The 22,674-nt window shown below is 42.1% G+C and overlaps 1 protein-coding gene across 1 annotated transcript in view; it reads right to left on the bottom strand.

Moving 5' to 3' along the window:
* Nucleotides 1-22,674, bottom strand: part of LOC147105174 (C4b-binding protein alpha chain-like) — a 79,468-nt gene that overhangs the window by 34,391 nt on the left and 22,403 nt on the right. Inside the window, exons 6-10 of the mRNA XM_086011283.1 lie at nt 18,364-18,549; nt 15,700-15,891; nt 4,556-4,652; nt 3,514-3,587; nt 1,152-1,337 (exon numbers count right to left, since the gene is read on the bottom strand). Coding sequence (XP_085867409.1) covers nt 1,152-1,337; nt 3,514-3,587; nt 4,556-4,652; nt 15,700-15,891; nt 18,364-18,549 — 735 coding nt within the window. The remainder of the gene's footprint in view (nt 1-1,151; nt 1,338-3,513; nt 3,588-4,555; nt 4,653-15,699; nt 15,892-18,363; nt 18,550-22,674) is intronic.

Below are 22,674 nucleotides of genomic sequence, written 5' to 3'. Positions count from 1 at the left end.
AAGCAATGAGACTCCACACTTGCGAATATTTTGATTGATGACACCAGGGGCAACCCACTTTCATCCAGATTGGCCAATAAGAGGATTTTTAAAAATTCATTCATAGGATGGGGACGTCGCTGTCAAAGCCAGCATTTATTGCCCATCGCTAATTGCCCTTGAGAGGGTGGTGGTGAGCCACCTTCTTAAACTGCTGCAGTCCGTGTGGTGAAGGTACTCCTACAGTGCGGTTACATCACGATGAAGAGACGGCGATATATTTCCAAGTCAGGATGGTGTGTAACTTGGAGGGGACCTTGGTGGTGGTTTTCCCCTGCCCCTACTGCCATTGTCCTTCTAGGTGGTAGAGGTCACAGGTTTGTGAGGTGCTACTGAAGAAGCCTTGGCAAGTTTCTGCAGTGCATCATGTAGATGGTGCACATTGCAGCCATGGTGGTGGAGGGAGTGACTGTTTAAGGAGGTGGATGGGGTGCCAATCAAGAGGGCTATTTTGTTCTGAATGGTGTCAAGTTTCTCGAATGTTATTGGGGCTGCTCCCATCCAAGCAAGTGGAGAGTATTCCATCACACTCCTGACTACTGCCTTGTAGATGGTGGAAAGGCTTTGGGGAGTCAGGAGGCGAGTCACTTGCCACAGAATACCTAGCCACTGACCTGCTCTTGTAGAGACAGTATTTAGGTGGCTGGTCCAGTAAATTTCTGGTCAATGGGGACACCCAGGTAATGCTGTTGAATGTCAAGGGGAGCTGGTTAGACTCGCTTATTGGAGATGGTAATTTCCTGGCACTTGTGTGGCACGAATGTTACTTGCCACTTATTAGCCCAAGCCTGAATGTTGTCCAGTTGCTATGACTCAGCCAAGGCTGGTACACCAAAGAAATGTTGCATCTATTCTGCAAGACTATTTCTAGGCTCAGGTATTGCATTTGGAGAGAATCTTTGTAACTCAAAGGCAGAACAATTTACAGTAAAAGAAAACACGGATTACAAAAACAGTAAATTTTTACAGAAAACCACTCCTTGATTTTTGGTAATATTGCAAATGTTTGCAAGCAATTAAGCCAGTAGCCGTTAGTGCAATTGAACAATAAAATAGTAATTTCTGCAGGAGAAAAGGCAATTGAAATTAGTTCGGATCCTATAGTTAAGTACCTTTGCATATTGGCGGGTCTTTGTCCCACTGTCTAGTTGCTGTACAAGTAATGTGTTCTTCACCAATCAATGAATAGCCACTATCACATGAATATGACGCCACCATTCCAAATGTCCAGAACTCTCCTTCGGATGGTGATGAAACTGTCCCATTAATAATAGGCGGAGCATCAGGACATGTGCTAACTAACGGAAAAGTGAAATTCAGTCAGTGTCCCGAACAGACTGTCAAATCAAATGCTTCTGGGATTAAAATCAATTGTCTCAGTGGCAAAGCATTGGCAAACCAACAGAGCAGGAAATGGGTATTCTCACTTCTCCTCCCCTGCCCCAAAACTCACTGAAGAACCAATTTTAGCAGGAATTGTTTAGGGTGGGGGTGGGAGGGGGGAGAAATACAAGCTGCTCTTATATTGACACACTTTCAATTTGGATTTTGAGAGACCATTGTCTGTGAGCCACCTTTATACTGCCAGAGCATAGAAAAGATCACAGCATTCTCAAAACAAATCAGGACAAGAGAGGCAATAACCCTGACTCAGTTAAAAACCAATTGGATGCTGCAATGGAGGGTGTAGGGGGTCTTTGGGGAATTCTGGATAGATGAACGGAGATGGCCGTCCTTATCCGTAATTACCTTGTGATCTTGTAAATGAGTTTAGAACACTTTTAATGTAGCTGGAATAGTAATAACATGCTGGAAACATTCAGCAGATTAGTTAATATCTGTGGAGACACTGTTTCAATTTGGATTTTGGGAGACCATTGTCTGTGAGCCACCTTTATACTGCTAGAGTATAGAAAAGATCACAGCATTCTGAAAGCAAATATTTAAGGATGAAAGCTTTTTCCAGATTGTCAAAAACATCCACATCAAATTAAAACATCACAGCCAACTGCTAAGATGCAAAATAGCATCTCCGACATGAATATTTCAGATGTGACCCTTCATCAGTTCTTTCAGATGCTGACCAACCTGCTGTCCATTTTCAGCATTTTCTGTTAATCTGAGTTGATGAATCCTGTGATCAAAATACTGAGATGCCATCATGACTTTCATCCATTGTCATCATCCCATCATTAAGTCTACCAAGGACCCTACTGTAACAATAAACTGGGTAACGTTAAGCAGGTTTGTAATCCTCACTAACAATCATCTTTCTCTGCCTTGCGCACTGGAATTTCTACAGACAACTCCAGGACTCCAGTGCAGTGGTGGTGTTAGGGCTGTGCAACCCGTCCAATTGCACATGGCTTGAAGCCAGTCAGGGGCTGTGAGCAGATCCAGAGATAAGTTTAAGGATTTCACATTTTCCTGTGTCAAAATATCCACAAGCATCAGGTTTGTTATGTGTGTTTTCCAAATTCTAGAATTGTAACTTAATATTTGCCACTAAAAGAACATTAGTAATTGTCACACTTTACCGCACAATAACATTAAATTATATATTGATTCGGCTTTTTTTTTTTTTTTTTTATAATTTGAGGAATGTTTTTGCTTTCTGTTTCACACCAAGCCACGATCAGTGATATTCAATGCGCCTTTAAAGACTGCTCTCACCGAGGGGATTAATAAGTAAGAAAAGAGTTCATGCTAGAGACTGTGAATGATACATGGAAGTATGCAGGGAGGATGTTTCCCCTGGCTGGGGGTGTCTAGAACGATGGGTCACAGTCTCAGGATACGGGGTAGGACATTTAGGACTAAGGTGAGGAGAAATTTCTTCACTCAGAAGTTGGTGAACCTATGGAATTCTCTACCACAGAAGGGTGTGGAGGCCAAGTCACTGAATATATTTAAAAAAGGAGATCAAGGGGTATGGGGAGAGCGTGGGAATATGGTATTGAGATAGACGATCAGCCATGATCATATTGAATGGCGGAGCAGGCTCGAATGGCCGAATGGCCTACTCCTGCTCCTATTTTTCTATGTTTCTCGTGGCTTGATTAAATGAATGGCTGTTTTCCATTCTATGCTTTATATACTTAGGCATAAAATGTTGAATCAAAATACTTATCTTTATTTTCTGGCTATACAAGAAAGTCAGTATCCTAATGTAGGAGACATCAAAATACTGCAAGTAAAAAGCCAACAAGAGAAGCAAACACTCCAGATATGTTAATTCCTTCCTGTGGTGACTGCACTGTGTGGAGAAATGGAGTGTAAACAGACAAAGAGAAAAGTCTGGTTCTTCACCTCAACACCATTTGTTAAGAAGTGTAAAGAGACCTGCATACTACTTGTTATGGTGTTCATGGAAACAAGACAGTCATTTGTTGGTTTAACAAATTTAGTATGGTTCAATCATTCCCTACAGAAAAACAAGTCAACCATTCTACTCAATTTAGAACTCTAACTTACGTTCACATGTTGGAACCTGGCCATCCCAACCTGCAGCTGTACATAACCGGTAGTTCCTACCAATAAGCTGGTATCTGGAAAAAGAAAAACAAGCTGCTGCAGGGAAATCAAAATAAAAGTCACCTACCAGGAATCAAAATTTAAACAGAACAATGGTAGTGAAAAGAAATCTAAGACTTCTAATGATTAAATCTATGAAACTGTTAATACTTTCATTCGGTTAAAAAAGGCAAATACTATACTGTGTTTCATTAGCAGAGGGTCAGAGTACAAGTCAAAATAACGTGTATTGTTACTGTCCACCCCTTTTGGTGGCCGTGCCTTCAGCTGCCTAGGCCCTAAGCTCCAGAGTTCCCTCCCTAAAGCTCTCCATCTCTCGCTCCTCCTTTAAGTCAACCCCTTTGACCAAGCTTTTGGTCACCTGTCCTAATATCACTTAGGTGGCTCAGTGTCACATTTTGTCTGACCGCTCCTGTGAAACATCTTGGGACGTTTTTACTATGTTATAGGCGCTATATAAATGCAAGTTGTGTTGTTGGATTTCACTCAGCCTATCGTAGGAAGAATATTGGTGTACTTTGGGTCACGAAGTTTAATTGCAGAATAAAGTATTTTAAGGAACCAGAAAACATCATAGTTCAATTGTGAACCCCCAGATTATGGAGCCAAGGATCGACAAGTTACGTCTCCATTTTTAAACAGTTATCAAAGGATGCAAGTGAAAGGCATTTGGACACTCAATCCCATTTTAAGTCAGTGAAAATTAATAGCATCAACTGTCAATAATTTAATAATTGGACAACGAAGTTACTGCAAGGTGTAGAATTCAACAAAACTACTGTGCATAGATCAGGAAGCTATATTCAGAGGCCACATAGATAATCACCATCAAAAACAAAAAGAGCAAGGAGTCTCCTTAAATTGTAGCAGTATGAAGATACCATGGCAGACCTCAACTTAATTATATATATATTTTTTAATGTAACCTTTCACTACAGTCCGCAGCCTCATTTAGTAATTGAGCAATGAGATGAACACTCACCCTTCATCACAATAAAAAGTAGCTCTATTTCCAAAAGTGGTATCTGATGCATTAGAATGCCCATTCAGAATCTCCCCAGGATTACCACAGTTTTTTGCTGGTTAGAAAGAAAAGTTGGGGAAAGAGTAGAGATGTTAAAATACACCACATTCTCCAATAGGATTTTGAATGCAATTCACTGAAGTTTAACATTATGGAAACTACTGCACAATTTTTCAGTATATAGATTGCCCCAATTCTAGTATTTATATTATAGGTTTTTTTGCAATGCAAATAGAAGATTCACTCCAATGATACAATAATTGATAACGTCATACCTTTACCTTGAGCGTACATTTAAAAGCAATCTCCCAATGCATGTGTCTAGGGAAACCTTTACCAGTCATTCCAAACTCAGTGGAAGGATCCAGCTATATTTTAATAATGGTTAGCTCCATTAAGGCCATGGTAGAACTCTTCCAGACTAATGGATAAATCTGGAAGATGTGCAGAATTTCAGCAACCTTCTCAGCAAATTTGGGACATCATTGGGCAACAGGTATAGAAAAGACTACCATTTATATAGCCTCTTATGTTGTTCAGTAACACAAAGTGCTTCACATGCAAGTCACTGAAGTATTCTGAAATGCAGACACGGTTATTGAAATGAAAGTGGCAGCCATTTTGCACACAGGAAGCTCCCACAGACAGCAATGAGATGAATGACTGGTTAATCTATTTTTGATTAAGTTGGTTGAAGGATATATTTTTCCAAGGACACCGAGAAAAAACACTTTCAATAGTGTCACTGGATCTTTAACGTTCGCCGAGAGAGAAGAGCCCTCGGTTTAATCGCTCATCCAAAGGAAAGTACCTCCAACAGTGCAGCATTCTGAAGTGCCGTCCGAGATTATCTGCTCAAATCCTGGTGCGCAGCTTGAACCCATAACATTTTGACTCAGCTGCTGTCCAGTTAGGCATTCCTATCCACAACTCAAATTAGGCTACTGAAAGTATTTTTTTGGAGGAAGGGGCGTTTGAAAATGTATTTAGGCACAATAATAACAGGAACTGTGCAGCAATCAGACAGAGTCAAGTGTGTATAGCAATTCAAGAGCGAACTTGTTCAGTCACCAATATCTCTCCCACTGATAGGCCACTCTGCCATAAGCTTTGTCCACGAGCAGCTGGGTGAATTGCCCATTTTTTCATCTGTCTTCTCTCCCTGGGTGAATTGCCTGCCTTACACTCTTGCGAATTCTCAACAGCATGGCACAAACCATAAACCTGCCATGTGGGGAATCATCTCCAGGAAGTACCATTATAACACTCCATGTGTCTGCAGTGTGTTCAGTGCCATTCGCAACTCCTCAGATAATGAAGCAGTCCATGCCAGCATGCAACAAGACCTGGACGACATTCAGGCTTGGGCTGATAAGTGGCAGGTAACATTTGCGCCACAGAAATGCCAGGCAATGACTATCTCCAACAAGCGAGAGTCTAACCACCGCCCCTTGACATTCAATAGCATTACCATCGCCAGATCCCCCACCATCAACATCCTGGGGGGGTCACCACTGACTAGAAACTTAACTGGACCAGCCACATAAATAATGTGGCAACAAGAGCAGGTCTGCGGCGAGTGTCTCACCTCCTGACTCCCCAAAGCCTTTCCACTATCTACAAGGCACAAGTAAGGAGTGTGATGGAATACTCTCCACTTGCTTTGATGAGTGCAGCTCCAACAACACTCAAGAAGCTCAACACCATGCAGGACAAAGCAGCCCACTTGATTGGCACCCCATCCACCACCACCTTATCTGAGGAAGGATGTTCTTGCCATGGAAGGAGTTCAGCAAAGATTCACCAGGCTGATACCTGGGATGGCAGGAATGACGTACAAGGAGAGATTGGGATGATTGGGCTTCTACTCGCTGGAGTTTAGAAGAGAGGGGATCTCATTGAAACTTATAAAATTCTGACAGGACTGGACAGACTAGATGCAGGAAGGATGTTCCCGATGGTCAGGGAGTCCAGAACCAGGGGTCACAATCTAAGAATAAGGGGTAGGCCATTTAGGACAGAAATGAGGAGGAATTTCTTCACCCAGAGTGGTGAACCTGTGGAATCCTCTACCACAGAAGGCAGTAGAGGCCAATTCATTAAATATATTCAAGAAGGAGTTGGATATATTTCTTAAGGCTAAAGGGATCAAGGGGTATGGGGAGAAAGCAGGGACCGGGTACTGAATTTGGATGATCAGCCATGATCACATTGAATGGTGGAGCAGGCTCGAGGGGCCGAATGGCCTACTCCTGCTCCTATCTTCTATGTTTCTATGTTTCTCTCCCTCCACCACCAGCGTACCGTGGCTGCAGTGTGTACCATCTACAAGATGCACTGCAGCAACTCGCCAAGGCTTCTTCGGCAGAACCTCCCAAATCTGTGACCTCTACCACCTAGAAGGTCAAGGGCAGCAGGTGCATCGGTACACCACCACCTCCAAGTTCCCCTCCAAGTCAAACACCATCCTGACTTAGAAGTATATCGCCGTTCCTTCATCATCACTGGGTCAAAACCTTAGAGTTCCCTCCCTAACGGCACTGTGGGAGTACCTTCACCACATGGACTGCAGCGGTTCAAGGCGGCGGCTCACCACCACCTTCTCAAGGGCAATTAGGGATGGGCAATAAATGCTAGCCTTGCCAGCGACGCCCAGATCCCATGAACGAATAAAAAAAAAAAATCACCACCAAGATTATGGCTGACTATGTAATCACATTATTAACTTTTGAGTAACTATTGTAATGTTTCAGAGGTGGCCATACCCAGGTATACATGGTGAGGAGTGTGTTTCACATTCTCTATTGGATTCAATCAATACTAACTGTAGCAAGAAATCTTAGACACACATCAGGCACAAAATTGGACCTGGCAACATAAAGAAGAAATTATGATTGAGGTTCAAGATCTGTTCGAGAGGGTAAACACGCCAATGCTTTTTCTCAAGGATCAGCATGTAGACATGGACATGCCCACTTTGGAGACTGGCATGTGTGTGCCCAGTGTTATAAAAGTTAAAATTAAAATTAACAGCAGTGATACTGACTGTCTGGTGGGATACGTCACTTGACTGGAGTTACTTTTGGCCTGCCCCCAGTTTTAGTATCAGCAGTGAACTTGGAGATTTTGCTTACAAAACCATTGTCCCCGCCTCTGATCGATACTAAAAAATAGAATGGTCCTGAAACTGATCTGTGGGACACCCTAGTTATACCTTCTAATTCCTGATTTTTAAACAAATATCTATCTGGCACCACATTTTAACCCCTCACCTGTGACACCTTACTTTAGGCATTATTGATCAATGTAGAACCTTTGCAAAAACTTTCTGAAATCCAAGTACAATATCAACTGCATTTCCCATGGTCACTGTTTGTTTAATTAAATGTGACCTCATTCTGCAGAAGTTGTTGGGCACCAGTTTTATGGAGTTCCTTGCACCAGATGCTTGGGATGCTGAACTATAAGCCTTGATTAAGGATTATTTCATTGATAGAAACAACTGTGTGTTTTGGGGAGAGCTACTGGTAGCTTAGAGTTGCCAACCCTCCTGGACGTTCAGGAATGGAAGATGAATCAACCAAGCACTGCTGCTAGCAACCTGTAGAAATGTAGAGCTTTGCGCTTGTGGTTTGCACCTGTGCACTTCCTTCAGTCAGTGAGGGGAGATAGAAGAGCAGATGTAGACAAATTTCTGAGAAGTGCAAAAATTATAGGGCAGTAATAGTGGGGGATTTCAACTACCCCAATATTAACTGGGATAAAATTAGTGCGAAGGGTATAGAGGGTGCGGAATTCCTAAAATGCATCCAAGAGAACTTTTTTAGCCAGTATGTAGCAAGCCCAACAAGGGAGGAGACGGTTTTGGACTTAGTTTTAGGGTATGAAGCTGGGGAGGTAGAAGGCATATCAGTGGGGGAGCATTTTGGTGCTAGTGACCATAATTCAGTTAGATTTAAGGTAGTTATGGAAAAAGACAAGGATAGACCAGGAATAAAAATTCTAAATTGGGGAAAAGTAAATTTTGCTAAGCTCAGGGGATTTAGCCATAGTGGACTGGAAACAGCTACTTGAAAGTAAATCAGTGTCAGAGCAGTGGGAGGCATTCAAGGAGGAGATCCGGAGGGTTCAGACCAAATATGTGCCCTTAAAGAAAAAAGGTGGGACTAACAAATCTAGAGCCCCCTAGATGTCTAGGGACGTACAGGGTAGGATAAAGAAAAAAAGGGAGGCGTATGACAGATACCGAGGGCTAAATACTGCAGAATCTTTAGAGGAGTACAGAAAGTGCAGGGGCGCAATTAAAAAGGATATTAGGAAAGCAAAGAGAGAGCATGACAAATTCTTGGCAAGTAAAATCAAGGAAAATCCAAAGATGTTTTATAAATATATCAAGAGTAAGAGAATAACTAAAGAAAGGGTAGGGCCTATTCGAGATCATGAGGGTAATGTGTGTGTGGAGGCGGGAGACGTCGGTAGGGTTCTTAATGAATACTTTGCGTCTGTTTTCACAAAGGAGAGGGGTGAAGCAGACATTACCATCAGGGAGGAGGAGTGTAAAATAGTAAATGAAATAAACATAGTGAGAGAGGAAGTATTAAGGGGTTTAGCAGCTTTAAAAGTGGATAAATCCCCAGGCCCGAATGAAATGTATCCCAGGATGTTAAGCAAAGCAAAAGAGGAAATAGCAGAGGCCCTGAACATCATTTTCCAATCCTCTCTGGCTGCAGGTGTGGTGCCGGAGGACTGGAGGACTGCTAATGTGGTACCCTTGTTTAAAAAGGGAGACAAGGATAGACCGAGTAATTACAGGCCAGTCGACCTAACCTCGGTGGTGGGAAAATTATTGGAAAGAATTCTGAAGGACAGGATAAATCTTCATTTAGAAAGACACGGATTAATCAAGGATAGTCAGCACGGATTTTTTAAGGGAAGGTCGTGTCTGACAAACTTGACTGAATTTTTTGAGGAGGTAACAAGGAGGGTGGATGAGGGTAGTGCGTTTGTAGTGTATATGGACTTTAGCAAGGCTATTGATAAGGTTCCACATGGCAGACTGGTCACGAAGTTAAAAGCCCATGGGATCCAGGGCAAAGTGTCAAGTTGGGTTCAAAACTGGCTCGGAGGCAGGAAGCAGAGGGTAATGATTGATGGGTGTCTTTGTGACTGGAAGGCTGTTTCCAGTGGGGTTCCGCAGGGCTCAGTACTAGGGCCCTTGCTTTTTCTGGTATATAACAATGATCTAGACTTGAATATAGGGGGTATGATTAAGAAGTTTGCAGGCCATCTTAGACTGGGTATTATGTAATGAGAAAAGATTTAATTAGCAATCTTGTTGTGCGAGGCCCCTTGGGGCAGAGCAATCATAACATGATAGAATTCTTCATTAAAATGGAGAGTGAAGTATTTGACTCAGAGACTAGGGTCCTGAATTTAAATAAAGGAAACTATGATGGTATGAGGCGCAAGTTGGCTTGGATGGATTGGGGAACGTTACTTAAAGGGTTGACGGTGGATAGGCAATGGCAAACATTTAAAGATCGCATGAATGAACTACAGAATTTGTTCAATCCTGTTTGGCATAAAAATAAAACAAAAAAGGTGACTCAACTGTGGCTAACAAGGGAAATTAGGGATAGCATAAGATCCAAGAATAGGACATATAATTTGGCCAGAAAAAGGAGCAAACCGGAGGATTGGGAGCAGTTTAGGATCCAGCAAAGGAGGACAAAGGGATTAATTAAGAGGGGGAAAATAGAGTACGAGAGTAAGCTTGCAGGGAACATAAAAACTGACTGTAAAAGCTTCTATAGATCTGTGAAGAGAAAAAGATTGGTGAAGTCAAGCGTAGGTCCCTTGCAGTCAGAATCAGGGGAATTTATAATGGGGAACAAAGAAATGGCAGACCAATTAAATACATACTTTGGTTCAGTCTTCACAAAGGAGGACACAAATAACCTCCCAGAGATGTCGGGGAACATAGGATCTAATGAGAGGGAGGAATTGAATGAAATCAGTATTTGTAGGGAAACGGGATTGAAGGCCGATAAATCCCCAGGGCCTGATAATCTACATCTTATGGTACTTAAGGAAGTGGCCCTAGAAATAGTAGATGCATTGCTGGTCATCTTCCAAAATTCTATAGACTCTGGAACAGTTCCCATGGATTGGAGTGCAGCTAATGTAACCCCACTATTCAAAAAGGTGGGAGAGAGAAAACGGGGAATTATAGCCTGACATCGGTAGTGGAGAAAATGCTAGAGTCCATTATAAAAGATGTAATAGCAGAGCACTTGGAAAACAGTGACAGGATTGGACAAAGTCAACATGGATTTACAAAAGGTAAATCATGCTTGACTAATCTGAAATTTTTTGAGGATGTAACTGGTAGAATAGATAAGGGAGAACCAGTGGGGATGTGGTGTATTTGGACTTTCAGAAGGCTTTCGATAAGGTCCCGCATAAGAGATTAGCGTGCAAAGTTAAAGCACATGGGATTGGGGGTAAGGTACTGACTTGGATAGAGAACTGGTTGGCAGACAGGAAGCAAAGAGTTGGAATAAACGGGTCTTTTTCCGAGTGGCAGGCAGTGGCTAGTGGGGTACCGCAGGGATCGGTGCTAGGACCCCAGCAGATGACACAAAGCTGGGTGGGCGTGTGTGCTGTGAGGAGGATGCAGAGAAACTCCAGTATGATTTGGACAGGTTGGGTGATTGGGCAGATGCAGTATAATGTGGATAAATGCAAGGTTATCCACTTTGGTGGCAAAAACAGGAAGACAGATTATTATCTGAACGGCAATAGACTGGGAAAAGGGGAAGTGCAACGAGACCTGGGTGTCCTTGTACACCAGTCGCGGAAGGTAAGCATGCAGGTGCAGCAGGCGGTTAAGAAGGCAAATGGTATATTGGCCTTCATAGTGAGAGGATTCGAGTACAGGAGCAAGGATGTCTTGCTGCAGTTGTACAGGGCCTTGGTGAGACCACACCTTGAGTATTGTGTGCAGTTTTGGTCGCCTTATCTGGAGGAAGGATGTTCTTGCCATGGAGAGAGTGCAGCAAAGATTCACCAGACTGATAACTGGGATGGCAGGAATGACGTATGGAGAGAGATTGGGTCGATTGGGCTTGTATTCGCTAGAGTTTAGAAGAATGAGAGGGGATCTCATTGAAACTGATAAAATTCTAACAGGACTACAGACTAGATGCAGGAAGGATGATCCCGATGGCAGGGGAGTCCAGAACTGGGGGTCGCAGTCTAAGGATAAGCCATTTAGGGCTGAGATGAGTAGGAATTTCTTCACCCAGAGAGTAGTGAACTTGTGGAATTCTCTACCACAGGAGGCCGTTGAATATATTTAATGAGTTGGCCTCAAGAAGGAGTTAGATATTTTCTTAAGGCTAAAGGGATCAAGGGATATGGGGAGAAAGCAGGGATAGGGTACTGAATTTGGATGATCAGGCATGATCTCATTAAATGACGGAACAGGCTCGAGGGGCCAAATGGCCTACTCCTGCTCCTATCTTCTATGATACTAAAATCGCCTGTGTGGTTGATACTGAAGGAGGAAGCTGTAGACTGCAGGAAGGTATCAATAAATTGGTCAGGTGGGCAGAACAGTGGCAAATGGAATTCAATCTGGAGAAGTGTGAGGTAATGCATTTGGGGAGGGCTAACAAGGAAAGGGAATACACATTAAATGGTAGGATACTGAGTAGTGTAGAGGAACAAAGGGACCTTGGAGTGCATGTTCACAGATCCCTGAAGGTAGCAGGCCAGGTAAATAAGGTGGTTAAGAAGGCATATCGAATGCTTGCCTTTATTAGCCGTTGCATAGAATACAAGAGCAGGAGGGTTATGCTTCAACTGTATAAAACACTAGTTAGGCATCAGCTAGAGTACTGCATGCAGTTCTGGTCACCAAATTACAGGAAAGATGTGATTGCACTAGAGAGGGTACAGAGGAGATTTATAAGGATGTTGCCGGAAGTAGAGAATTTTAGCTATGAGGAGAGATTGAATAGGCTTGGTTTGTTTTTCTTGGAACAGAGGAGGCTGAGGGGAGACCTTATTGAGGTGTATAAAATCATGAGGGGCCGAGATAAAGTGGATAGAAAGGTCCTATTTCCCTTAGCAGAGGGGTCAAAAACCATGGGGTATAGATTTAAAGTAATTGGTGGAAGGTTTAGAGGGGATTTGAGGGGAACTTTCTTCACCCAGACGGTTGTGCGGGTCTGGAACTCACTGCCTGAAAGGGTGGTAGAGGCAGAAACCCTAACCACATTTAAAGAGTACTTAGATGTGCACTTGGGATGCTGTAACCTGCAGGGCTACGGCCCAAAAGCTGGGAAGTGGGATTAGGCTGGATAGCTCTTTGTTGGCCGGCATGGACACGATGGGCCGAAATGGCCTCCTTCCATGCTGTAACTTTCTATGATTCTATGATTCAGTCCTTATTTTTACATAATGTGTTGATTTGAAATTATTTATAGTTAAGTAACATTAGCAGCAATTTAGAAAGCAGAGAAAGAGAGTTGTTTGGAGCATAAGAATTTCTCTGCAGTACAGGCTAAGGAGCTGAGAGTTGCAAAACTGATGTGCTATAGTGCCACCACTAGTGGGAATGTGTAATTACAACTTTACAAAGCAGTTCCATTATAAATGTGGACACAGAAATTTAGAATAGGAAAATGATAACAGAAAGTGTGCACAAGACATAGGATCTTTAATATATAGATAAATATTCGTTAATTCTTATGCCCCTCACGGGGCGAGATGGGACGGAGTGAAATCTCACACTTCTCCATTTTGGGCACCTAGTATTAGGTTCAAGCACTCCAGGGTCAAATACAGGTTAAGATTCTTCCCCATCCTTCATTATAGCCCAATAATGGCCCGGATTTTGCGTCAGTGGCAAAGGTACGGCGCTCGCCGCTGAACTCGATGAAATCCGCCCACAAAGATTTAGCAGGCTCCGTGTCATCGATTTCCGCTTTCCCTTTTCAGTTTCAATCTGGCGCCATGTATCAGGGATCTGTGGCATCTAGGAACAGTGAGGTCTTCAAGCAGTCTGAGTAGCCAGTCAGACTGAAGAATTCTCCCAGACAGCAAACCAGGAAATAAAAAGCACTGATTATCATTCACTATTTAATCATTTTACACAGAGCAAAATTAAGTTTGGGTCATACATATGGGATTAAGGTAGATGCTGAAATATCAAAAGATTTTTAAAAACTAATTTTGATTATGTTATAAATCTATGGACTTTTTAAATCATGGAATGGAGGGAATGACACTCCACACTTATAAAATTAGTTTTTCAGGGCCAGAAGTTGTTCAGTGGTAATTATGATTTAGTACGCCACTAAAAACTCAGTTACTCCTCATACAACAAAGCTCAACTATTGCCAATGGTTTTTACACTGAAAATCGCGTGTAAAAAGTTGAAGTTCACGTCAAATCACTGACTTGGTGTTGATTGCATCTGCAAAGACTGCAACAGTGCACCTTGTGAAGGAGCAGGGCATCGCTGACAGCAACTTCCGGATTTCCGCATTTAACTGCGCATGTGCGAGCGACAGAAGTTGCTATCAGTTTTACACAGTAATGACGGCGAACGCTGATAGTTTTGCCGTCATTACAACTGCAAATTCCGAGCCATTCTCTTTTAACCCATTTATGAAATGTTTTATTTCGCACATCAGCCATTCTAAAGCGTATTCAGTCTTGTATCTAGCACATATCCATCATGCTCAAAGTGTCACAATCGCATGGTTTCCACCAAACCACCAAGGATTACATTTATTGTGTCCATCACATATACAAGAATCACACATGGACTGTGTTCATATCCAGACACAGTTCAATGCACAAGAGAGATATTTTGGAAGTAAGAATAGAGAAAGGAATTAGATCTGAAATGGGTAGATTTTATTTGGCTTACAGGAATAGAGGCATCTTACATAAGAAATAGGAGCAGGAGTAGGCCATTTGGCCCTTTGAGCTTGCTCCACCATTCAATAAGATCATGCCTGATCTGATCTTGGCCTCAACTCCTTGATCTGCAGCTTTGCAGAGACTTAAAAAGGTGCCAAAATAAATAGATAAGGCACAAATAGGCAAATATAATCTTTGATATAACAACAGAAAACGATTGATTTAGTTAATGGACCAGATAGTCAGGATGGGACATATCTTTTGGCTTAATTCTATAGAGTACAGGTTAAGCTCCATTTTAAATAGGCTGGCTGTAGTATACAAACAAGTTCAGATACAAGATTACTTAACTAGCTATGCACTGATCTTTGGATTTAAGAGCTGACCCAATCTCTGGCACTCTTGTGATTAACCTAGCTTCTGTTCCGATGTGAAAAGTTACAATTAAGAATCTTTACAGGTTACCCTCACTTCTGCTCAACATTGATTAACAAATGATAACAGTAGATTCCAATATACAGTAGTTGGTTCAGTGAGAAATATATCACTGACATACATCTGGATCAGGTTGGAATTTAATAGGGTGATGAAAGGGGAAGAAAGACAAGGAAGAGGAGGAGCATGATTTAACCAAGGACCATTAATACCCTTCTTGGTGACAAAAGTTACGAATCAACAATCATCAATATCCAACAATTTAATGATGGCAAACAGATCCAAAAATAATAACGTTATATAAACAGTTTCCATTGTTACCAGGTGTTTGTTCTATGACTGAAAGTTGGTATTTTGTGAATAAAAGGCATATGGAACACTTATTTTTTTTTTTTTTTTTTTTTTTTTTAAATGCCCCAATACTCTGGCATCTTCAGCATCCCGGGGAAGTGATTACAAAGAAATGGTTCCCATTGCTGATCACTATCCTTTGATCCCTGCTGGGAGTTTAATGTATGTTGGGTGAGATAATGATCAAGGCCAAACTATGTTGCAGCCTACAATTGAGTCACATCACCCAGGCTCACATCAAAGAATGGCCATCGGGTGTAGTACTGAAAAGCTGCTCATTCCCATGCAAATGTACTCTAGCACAAGTCACTTCCTTTGAGAGAAAAATCGGCCAAAGTCTGGGCAAGGATGAAGAGGAAATAAAATTGCTCATTACTTACGTTCACAAGTGACCCGTAATGGTGACCAAGTTGAATTTGTCTGACAGGTAATACGCCTTGAACCTCCTCCCTGAAGGATGTAACCTGGGTAACACTTATAAATAACAGTAGCACCCACGGGAAAGGAGGTCTGAGAAATAGATTCATCAGTTGGTGAGCCATTTTCCAAATGTGGAGGAGATTCACAGTCACCTTTAACAAAAAAGTTCATAGTTTCAACATTCGATAAGTCTCCCTTCCATTAGAGATCTATTGGTACATTGATTCACGTGTGGAAGATATCTTTCTTACTCTAAAAGACAAGAGTCTTGCCTGTCATCTAATGCTAGGAATTTGGGGATTTTTTTTAAATCTTGCACTGGGATTTTCTCACCAATTTCAAATCCTCTGATCTTTTTCTTTTAGCTACCTTCCTTTTACAAACAGGATGGGCCGAATGGCCGCCTTTCATGCTGTAACCATTCTATGATTCCCTTCTATAAAGAGACCAAAGTTGTGACTCTAAATAACACACAGATTTCAAAATCAGACGAAGCACGAAGCATGAATATGAGGATGGCTAATGTCCAAAATAAGGGTTTAAACAAATTTAAAATCTTTTAAAATATATTTCACATCATCATCAAATTATTCATTGAATTATCTTTTGCGTCTCTTATTGCCTGAGATACAGTGAGAAGGGGACAGAAACAGAAGGGGCGATTTGAACGCGGCACACACACGGTGGAAACCAGGTGGACAGGCAATTAAAATTGCGCTGAAGGCTTACCCGCTGACATAGCGCTCCATTCCCGCTGTCTTCAAATTTAAACTTCTTTTTCTGAACAGGTGGCAAGGACACCCACCTGAAACCGACGGGGGTACTTCTTTAATTATGCAAATTGAGGTCCAATTACATCATCAGGACCTGACTAATTTTAACTGGTAACCTGAGCAGGAAATCCAATGTGGCTTTCCTGCCAGGTGCAGCTAGCGGCAAGAGGATTTGAGGCTAGAAGTGGCCCAAACAGGTAAGTTTTATTAACTTTTTTTAAAAAAGCAAACTTTCCTTATGAGGCATGGAGGAGCAGCAGTGCTCCACCGGGTCCCACAAGGAAAGTTTAGGTCCCCTGCTTCTGGCTCTCTCCCTTCCTGATCGCAAGACCCTCCCAAAACCCCCTCCCTAAGACTTAGGTAAGTGCTGGTGACCGTTTCTTCGTTGCTGGTGGTGGACTCCTGCCACCCAAAGTTTTGCTCCCACCCGCCGTACAGCTGTTGCCACTTTCAGAGAGGCAACTGACTGGGGGCATGCAGATGAGGCCCGAGAGTTAAAACCTCTTGAGCTTTGCGCTGCTGAGGGCAGTGCAGGTTTGGCGTTCACAACGTCCTATGCCCAACCAATTCTTGCTCAGAGTTAACATTGGGGCTACAGTATCTTTCCTCAACCTAATTTTACTCTGGGAAGCAGAGGTAGATCAAGGGGGGGATCTTAATCTAGGATAGGATGTATGTGGCTGAGTTTTGAAAGAGTTGGAGTTTACTAACAGAAAGAGGCTGAGAGGCCAGCAAGGAAGATTTTGGAGAAATCAAGTGTAGAGGTGAAGAAAGAGGTGTGGCAGCAGTAGCAATAAAGTAGTCTTGGCAATGGCTAGGATGTGGGACTTGACACACAACACTGCATCAAACACAACGCCAAGGTTTCACACCGTCTGATTCAGCCGGAGTGGCTCCAGAATGGGATGGAATCGGCGGCCATCGCAGAGTTTATTGCAGGGATCAGTAACAATAGCTTCAGTCTTCCTGATGTTCAGTTGGAGGAAATTTTAACTCATCCACAACCTAATGCCAGTCAGACAATCTGTCAGCAGAGGTAGTCATAGGGTCGAGAGAAATGGAGGAGAGGTACAGCTGGGTGCCCTCAGCATATAGTTCTAATTAGAACATAATTTTACTTTTATCACATTGTCTCCAAGCAGAGATTTCTTTGAGGAAGTTTTATAGTAAAGGAAAGCAAATCGCAAAGAGTGAACTTTAGCTGTCGCACTTCATGTCATTCATTGGGAGTGACAATAGTGCATTTACCCAAATACCTATTAAATCTGGGTTCAAGTCACACTCCAGCACGTACAGTACTGAGGGAGTGCTATACCGTTGGTGGTGCTTTATTTACCCACATAACAATGCCTACACTTCAAAAAATAATGAATTGGATATGAAGCACTTTGGGGCATTTTGACAGATGTGAGGTGATTTATTTAAGGGCAACTTATTTCTCTCTTTGTAATTATTATTTTAAAGTACAGCTGGGTGCACTTCATAAAAATGTCATACTTCCTGTGCCACACCTTGTGCATCATGCGTGTATACACAAATTTCTTGCAATTGATTTACAAAAATTAAATTTAAATCAAACAATAAAATCAGAATTGAATGGATATGGAAAGTACTGACTACCCAGCAGACAGGAATGAAAGCTACCAATCAGCAATTTCAAAAAAGTTCCCATCAAAAATAGACAGGAACAACAACAAGCAAAAGAAAGGTGTTGGTAAACCAATCAAATTACTCAAAATATCTTTTCAATATTTTTGAGCCATAATTTTTGTTCAGCAGTTAAAAATGTTGAACATAATGTCAACTGGGAAAATATCTACACATCCTCAAGTTCAAGAAATGGTTACTCACGTGGCTCACAGGTAGGTGGTTGTGGTACAAATGTGTTATTTTCACCACATTCAATGACATCCTTTCCAACCATTGTAAAATTTGCATTACATTTATAGATGATTGTGTCCAGATAGCTGTACGTAGGTCCAAAGCCTGCCACTATTTGTCCATTTTTAGGTACTTCAGGACGATCACATCGAACAACTGCCAAAAGAGCAATGCATTAGTTTCCATTAAGTGGTAGAGAATTCCATAGGTTCACCACCCTGAGTGAAGACATTTTTCCTCATCTCAGTCCTAAATGTCCTATCCCATATCCTGAGACTGTGACCCCTCGTTCTAGACACCCCCAGCCAGGGGAAAGCATCCTCCCTGCATCCAGTCTGTCTAGCCCTGTCAGAATTTTATACGTTTCAATGAGATCCCCTCTCATTCTTCTAAACTCTAGTGAATACAGGCCTAGTCGACCAATCTCTCCTCATACGACAGTCCTGCCATCCCAGGAATCAGTCTGGTGAACCTTTGCAGCACTCCCTCTATGGCAAGTATATCCTTTCATAGGTAAGGATAACAAAACTGCACACAGTTCTCCAGGTGTGGTCTCACCAAGGCAATGTATAACTGTAGTAAAGCTCCTGTACTCAAATCTTCTTGCAATGAAGGCCAACATACCATTTGCCTTCCTAACTGCTTACTGCACCTGCATGTTTGCTTTCAGTGACTGGTGTACAAGGACACCCAGGTCCCTCTGTACATCAACATTTCCCAATCTATCACCATTTAAATAATACTCTGCCTTTCCATTTTTGCTACCGAAGTGGATAACTTCACATTTATCCACGTTATACTGCATCTGCCATGTATTTGCCCACTCACTCAACTTGTCTAAATCGCCTTGAAGCCTCTTTGCATCTTCCTCTCAACTCACAATCCCACCTAGCTTCGTGTCATCAGCAAACTTGGAAATATTACATTTGGTTCCCTCATCCAAATCATCATTGATATATATTGTGAATAGCTGGGGCCCAAGCACTGGTCCCTACAATGCCCCACTAGTCACCGCCTGCCACCCCGAAAAAGACCCATTTTATCCTTCTCTCGGTTTCCTGTCTGTTAACCAATTTTCAATCCATGCCAGTATATTACCCCCAATCCCATGTGCTTTAATTTTGCACACTAACCTCTTATGTGGGACTTTATCAAAGGCCTTCTGAAAATCCAAATACACCACATCCACTGGTTCTCCCTTATCTATTCTACCAGTTACATCCTGAAAAAACTCCAGTTGGTTTGTCAAACACGATTTCCCTTTCATAAATCCATGTTGACTTTGTCTAATCCCGTTGATATTTTCTAAGTGTCCTGTTATCACATCCTTTATAATAGATTCTAGCATTTTCCCTGTTATGTTAGGCTAACCGGTCTGTAGTTCCCTGTTTTCTCTACCTCCTTTTTTAAATAGTGGGGTTACATTTGCCACCCTCCAATCTGCAGGAACTGTTCCATAATCTATAGAATTTTGGAAGATGACAACCAATGCATCCACTATTTCCATGGCTGCCTCTATTAGTACTCTGGGATGCAGATTATCAGGCCCTGGGGATTTACCGGCTTTCAGTCCCATTAATTTCTCCAGCACTATTTTTTTTACTAATACTAATTTGCTTTAATTCCTCCTTCTCACTAGACCCTTGGTTCCCTAGCATTTCTGTGAAGTTTTTTGTGTCCTCTTCTGTGAAGACAGAACCAAAGTATTTGTTTAATTGCTCTGCCATTTCCTTGTTCCCCATTATAAATTCTCCCATTTCTGACTATAAGGGGCCTACATTTGTCTTCACTAATCTTTTTCTTTTTACATACTGGGTATTGCTTCCATCTTAAAAGTGGGTTTGTGGAAATCAGTGGGGAGGAAACACTTTCTGCTCATTGAAGCTCTAAAGCTCCTTAGAAATATACAGACATAAATAAGGAGTCTTGAATTCTGTAACACAAAACCAAGAAATACCATCCAGTACTTCAACTTACACAGCGCTGCAGCCAATTGAATTTGACTCCCTTAATGTCTAACTCCATTATGTTAACCAGCAGACTCTTTCAAATATTTAGAATCTATTGAATAATTTTTGTCTTGCTAGTTTGACTTTACCCTGAAGTAATATTTGTGATATGCCGTTTCTATGCCATTTAATAGTTAACATATACTTCAAATGAGGCCTCCCTCAACTTTCTTTTCTATAGACTATAAAGCAGAAACTTGTGAGCTGTTCATAGCTCATCCCTTTTGCATTTGGAATCATTCTTGTTTCTCATCTTTGAACCCTCTCAATGCAGTCATAAGGAGACATGGATAAGAATAGAGTTAACATTATACTGACTTCAGCACATAGACAGAGTTAAGTTTTGAGAGATAGAGACAGACAGCAAGAGAGGAAAGAGAAAACAGGAGAAAAGAGATCACTTGAAATAACACCTGCATATTTATCATGGTATGAACATTGAAATAGAAAAACAGAAGTTGTTTAAAAGCTAAATTGAAAATGACTGGCCACCTTGGGAAGGAGGCCCAAGAAGCCTGGGAACGTGAAACTAGGGGGTAGATTTTGCCAAACCTGTCGGGAAGGCGGCGAGACTTCCCCTTTCAGGTTTTTGACCCGCCTACTTCGACGTCCAGCCAATCCGCGCGATTTTCTCTTGATTGACCTTGTTGAGTCCGCCCAGCGGGCTCAGCAGGCCAATTAGCTCAGCAGGCCAATTAAAGGCCACCCGGCAACAGGTGACGTCACAGACTGAAATTTCATGTCAAGAGTTCTTTGACAGATGAAATATCAGTGTCTCACAGCTGTTTGAAGCTGTGAAACACTGACACTCTGAGTTCTAAGCTGAGTCATTCTGCACAGACTCAGTTAGAGCTCTCACCGGCACTCAAAGCTGAAGGCTGTCACTTTTGACAGATCGCAGCCGTTCAGCTTTCAGTTCCGGCTGAGTGATGGGCTCCCGACAGCTACAGGAAGAAAGGCTGTTAAGGTAAGTAAAAGTGCTTTACACACTTTAGACATACCAAACACACTTACCTTTGCACTCATGCACCCATCACTCACCTGAGCGCCGACACCGCGACCCCTCCAACCCGCCTACTCTACCTGGTGTGGTTTGGAGCCGTCAGGAAACCCACACGAAACCCCTCAAAATAGGGATTAGGCTAAAAACTGCCTGTTAACTACCTGTTAACAGGCAGTTAATTGGCACTAATCCCTTCCCGCCTGGTTTCGGCGGGTCCCTGCCGCCCCTGAAACTTACGTGGGGCGGGGTTTTGGGCGGGATGGTGTCGGGACCCCCAAATTCGGGATTTCCCCCCCCGCCCACACGCCTGAAACCCCGCCTGACGGCTCCCCGAAAATCTAGCCCTAGATGTTTGACAAATGGTGTCATCTTAAACCATGTCAATCAATAGTATAAAGTATATCTTGCAGCAATTGCATGAGAACAAGGTGCAAATAGACCATGCCTTATAAGGGCATTTAGATTAATGATGACTGATTTATGATCAAGAAAGGTATATTAAATTCAGTGAATTGTAATAAGAATTTGGATTGGAAGAGTTTGATCAACTTGAATCCCGAGCTAAGAAATGTAACACATTTGAATCCCACAATCATCCGATGTGAATCTAAGTACTAAATGATTTAAGTGTATGCTCATGCACTATATACTTAATAAATCTGCGAATGCTTGACCCATCCAGAACTTTTTGATTCCGAGGAATAGATAGAACATTTAATCATAAATAACTGCATCCTCTAATACAATCATGTCCATTTTGAAGTGCAGTAACCACAACTGCGCACAGTAGTCCAAGTGTAGTCGGACCACTGCATTGTAAAGCCTCAGCGTAAAGTCAGGAGGCTTATACTACACTTTTCTAGCCATATATCCCAACAAATCACTTGCTTTTTAATTCTTCGTCCATATTGCCAACATTGGTAGTGACAGATCTACGGTCACTCAAAAGCCTTCTGAGTAAATCCTTTCTTTGTGATATATATCCATGGTGTTCATTCTTTCTGGTAACATGCAATAACCTGCATTTGTCTATAATAAATGTCATGCCATTTCTCCACTTGCATAACTAGTCTAAATCCTTTTGCAAAAACAAAGCTGCATCTCCGTTCCTATTGTCCTTTCTATTTTAATATCAACTGTACATTTTATAGCCTTACAATTACAATTTCTGCATCTGGGTCATTTATGTAGTTAAATAAGGATCTCAAACACTGACTCTTGTGGTACTCCATTTCACCCAATCTGGCACTACTCACAAGATTACTTAGT

This window comes from Somniosus microcephalus, chromosome 18 (assembly GCF_052327205.1).
Source record: "Somniosus microcephalus isolate GS21.2 chromosome 18, FLI_Smic_1.0, whole genome shotgun sequence".
Classification (NCBI taxonomy): Eukaryota; Metazoa; Chordata; class Chondrichthyes; order Squaliformes; family Somniosidae; genus Somniosus; species Somniosus microcephalus.
This window is presented reverse-complemented; position numbering and strand designations above follow the sequence as displayed.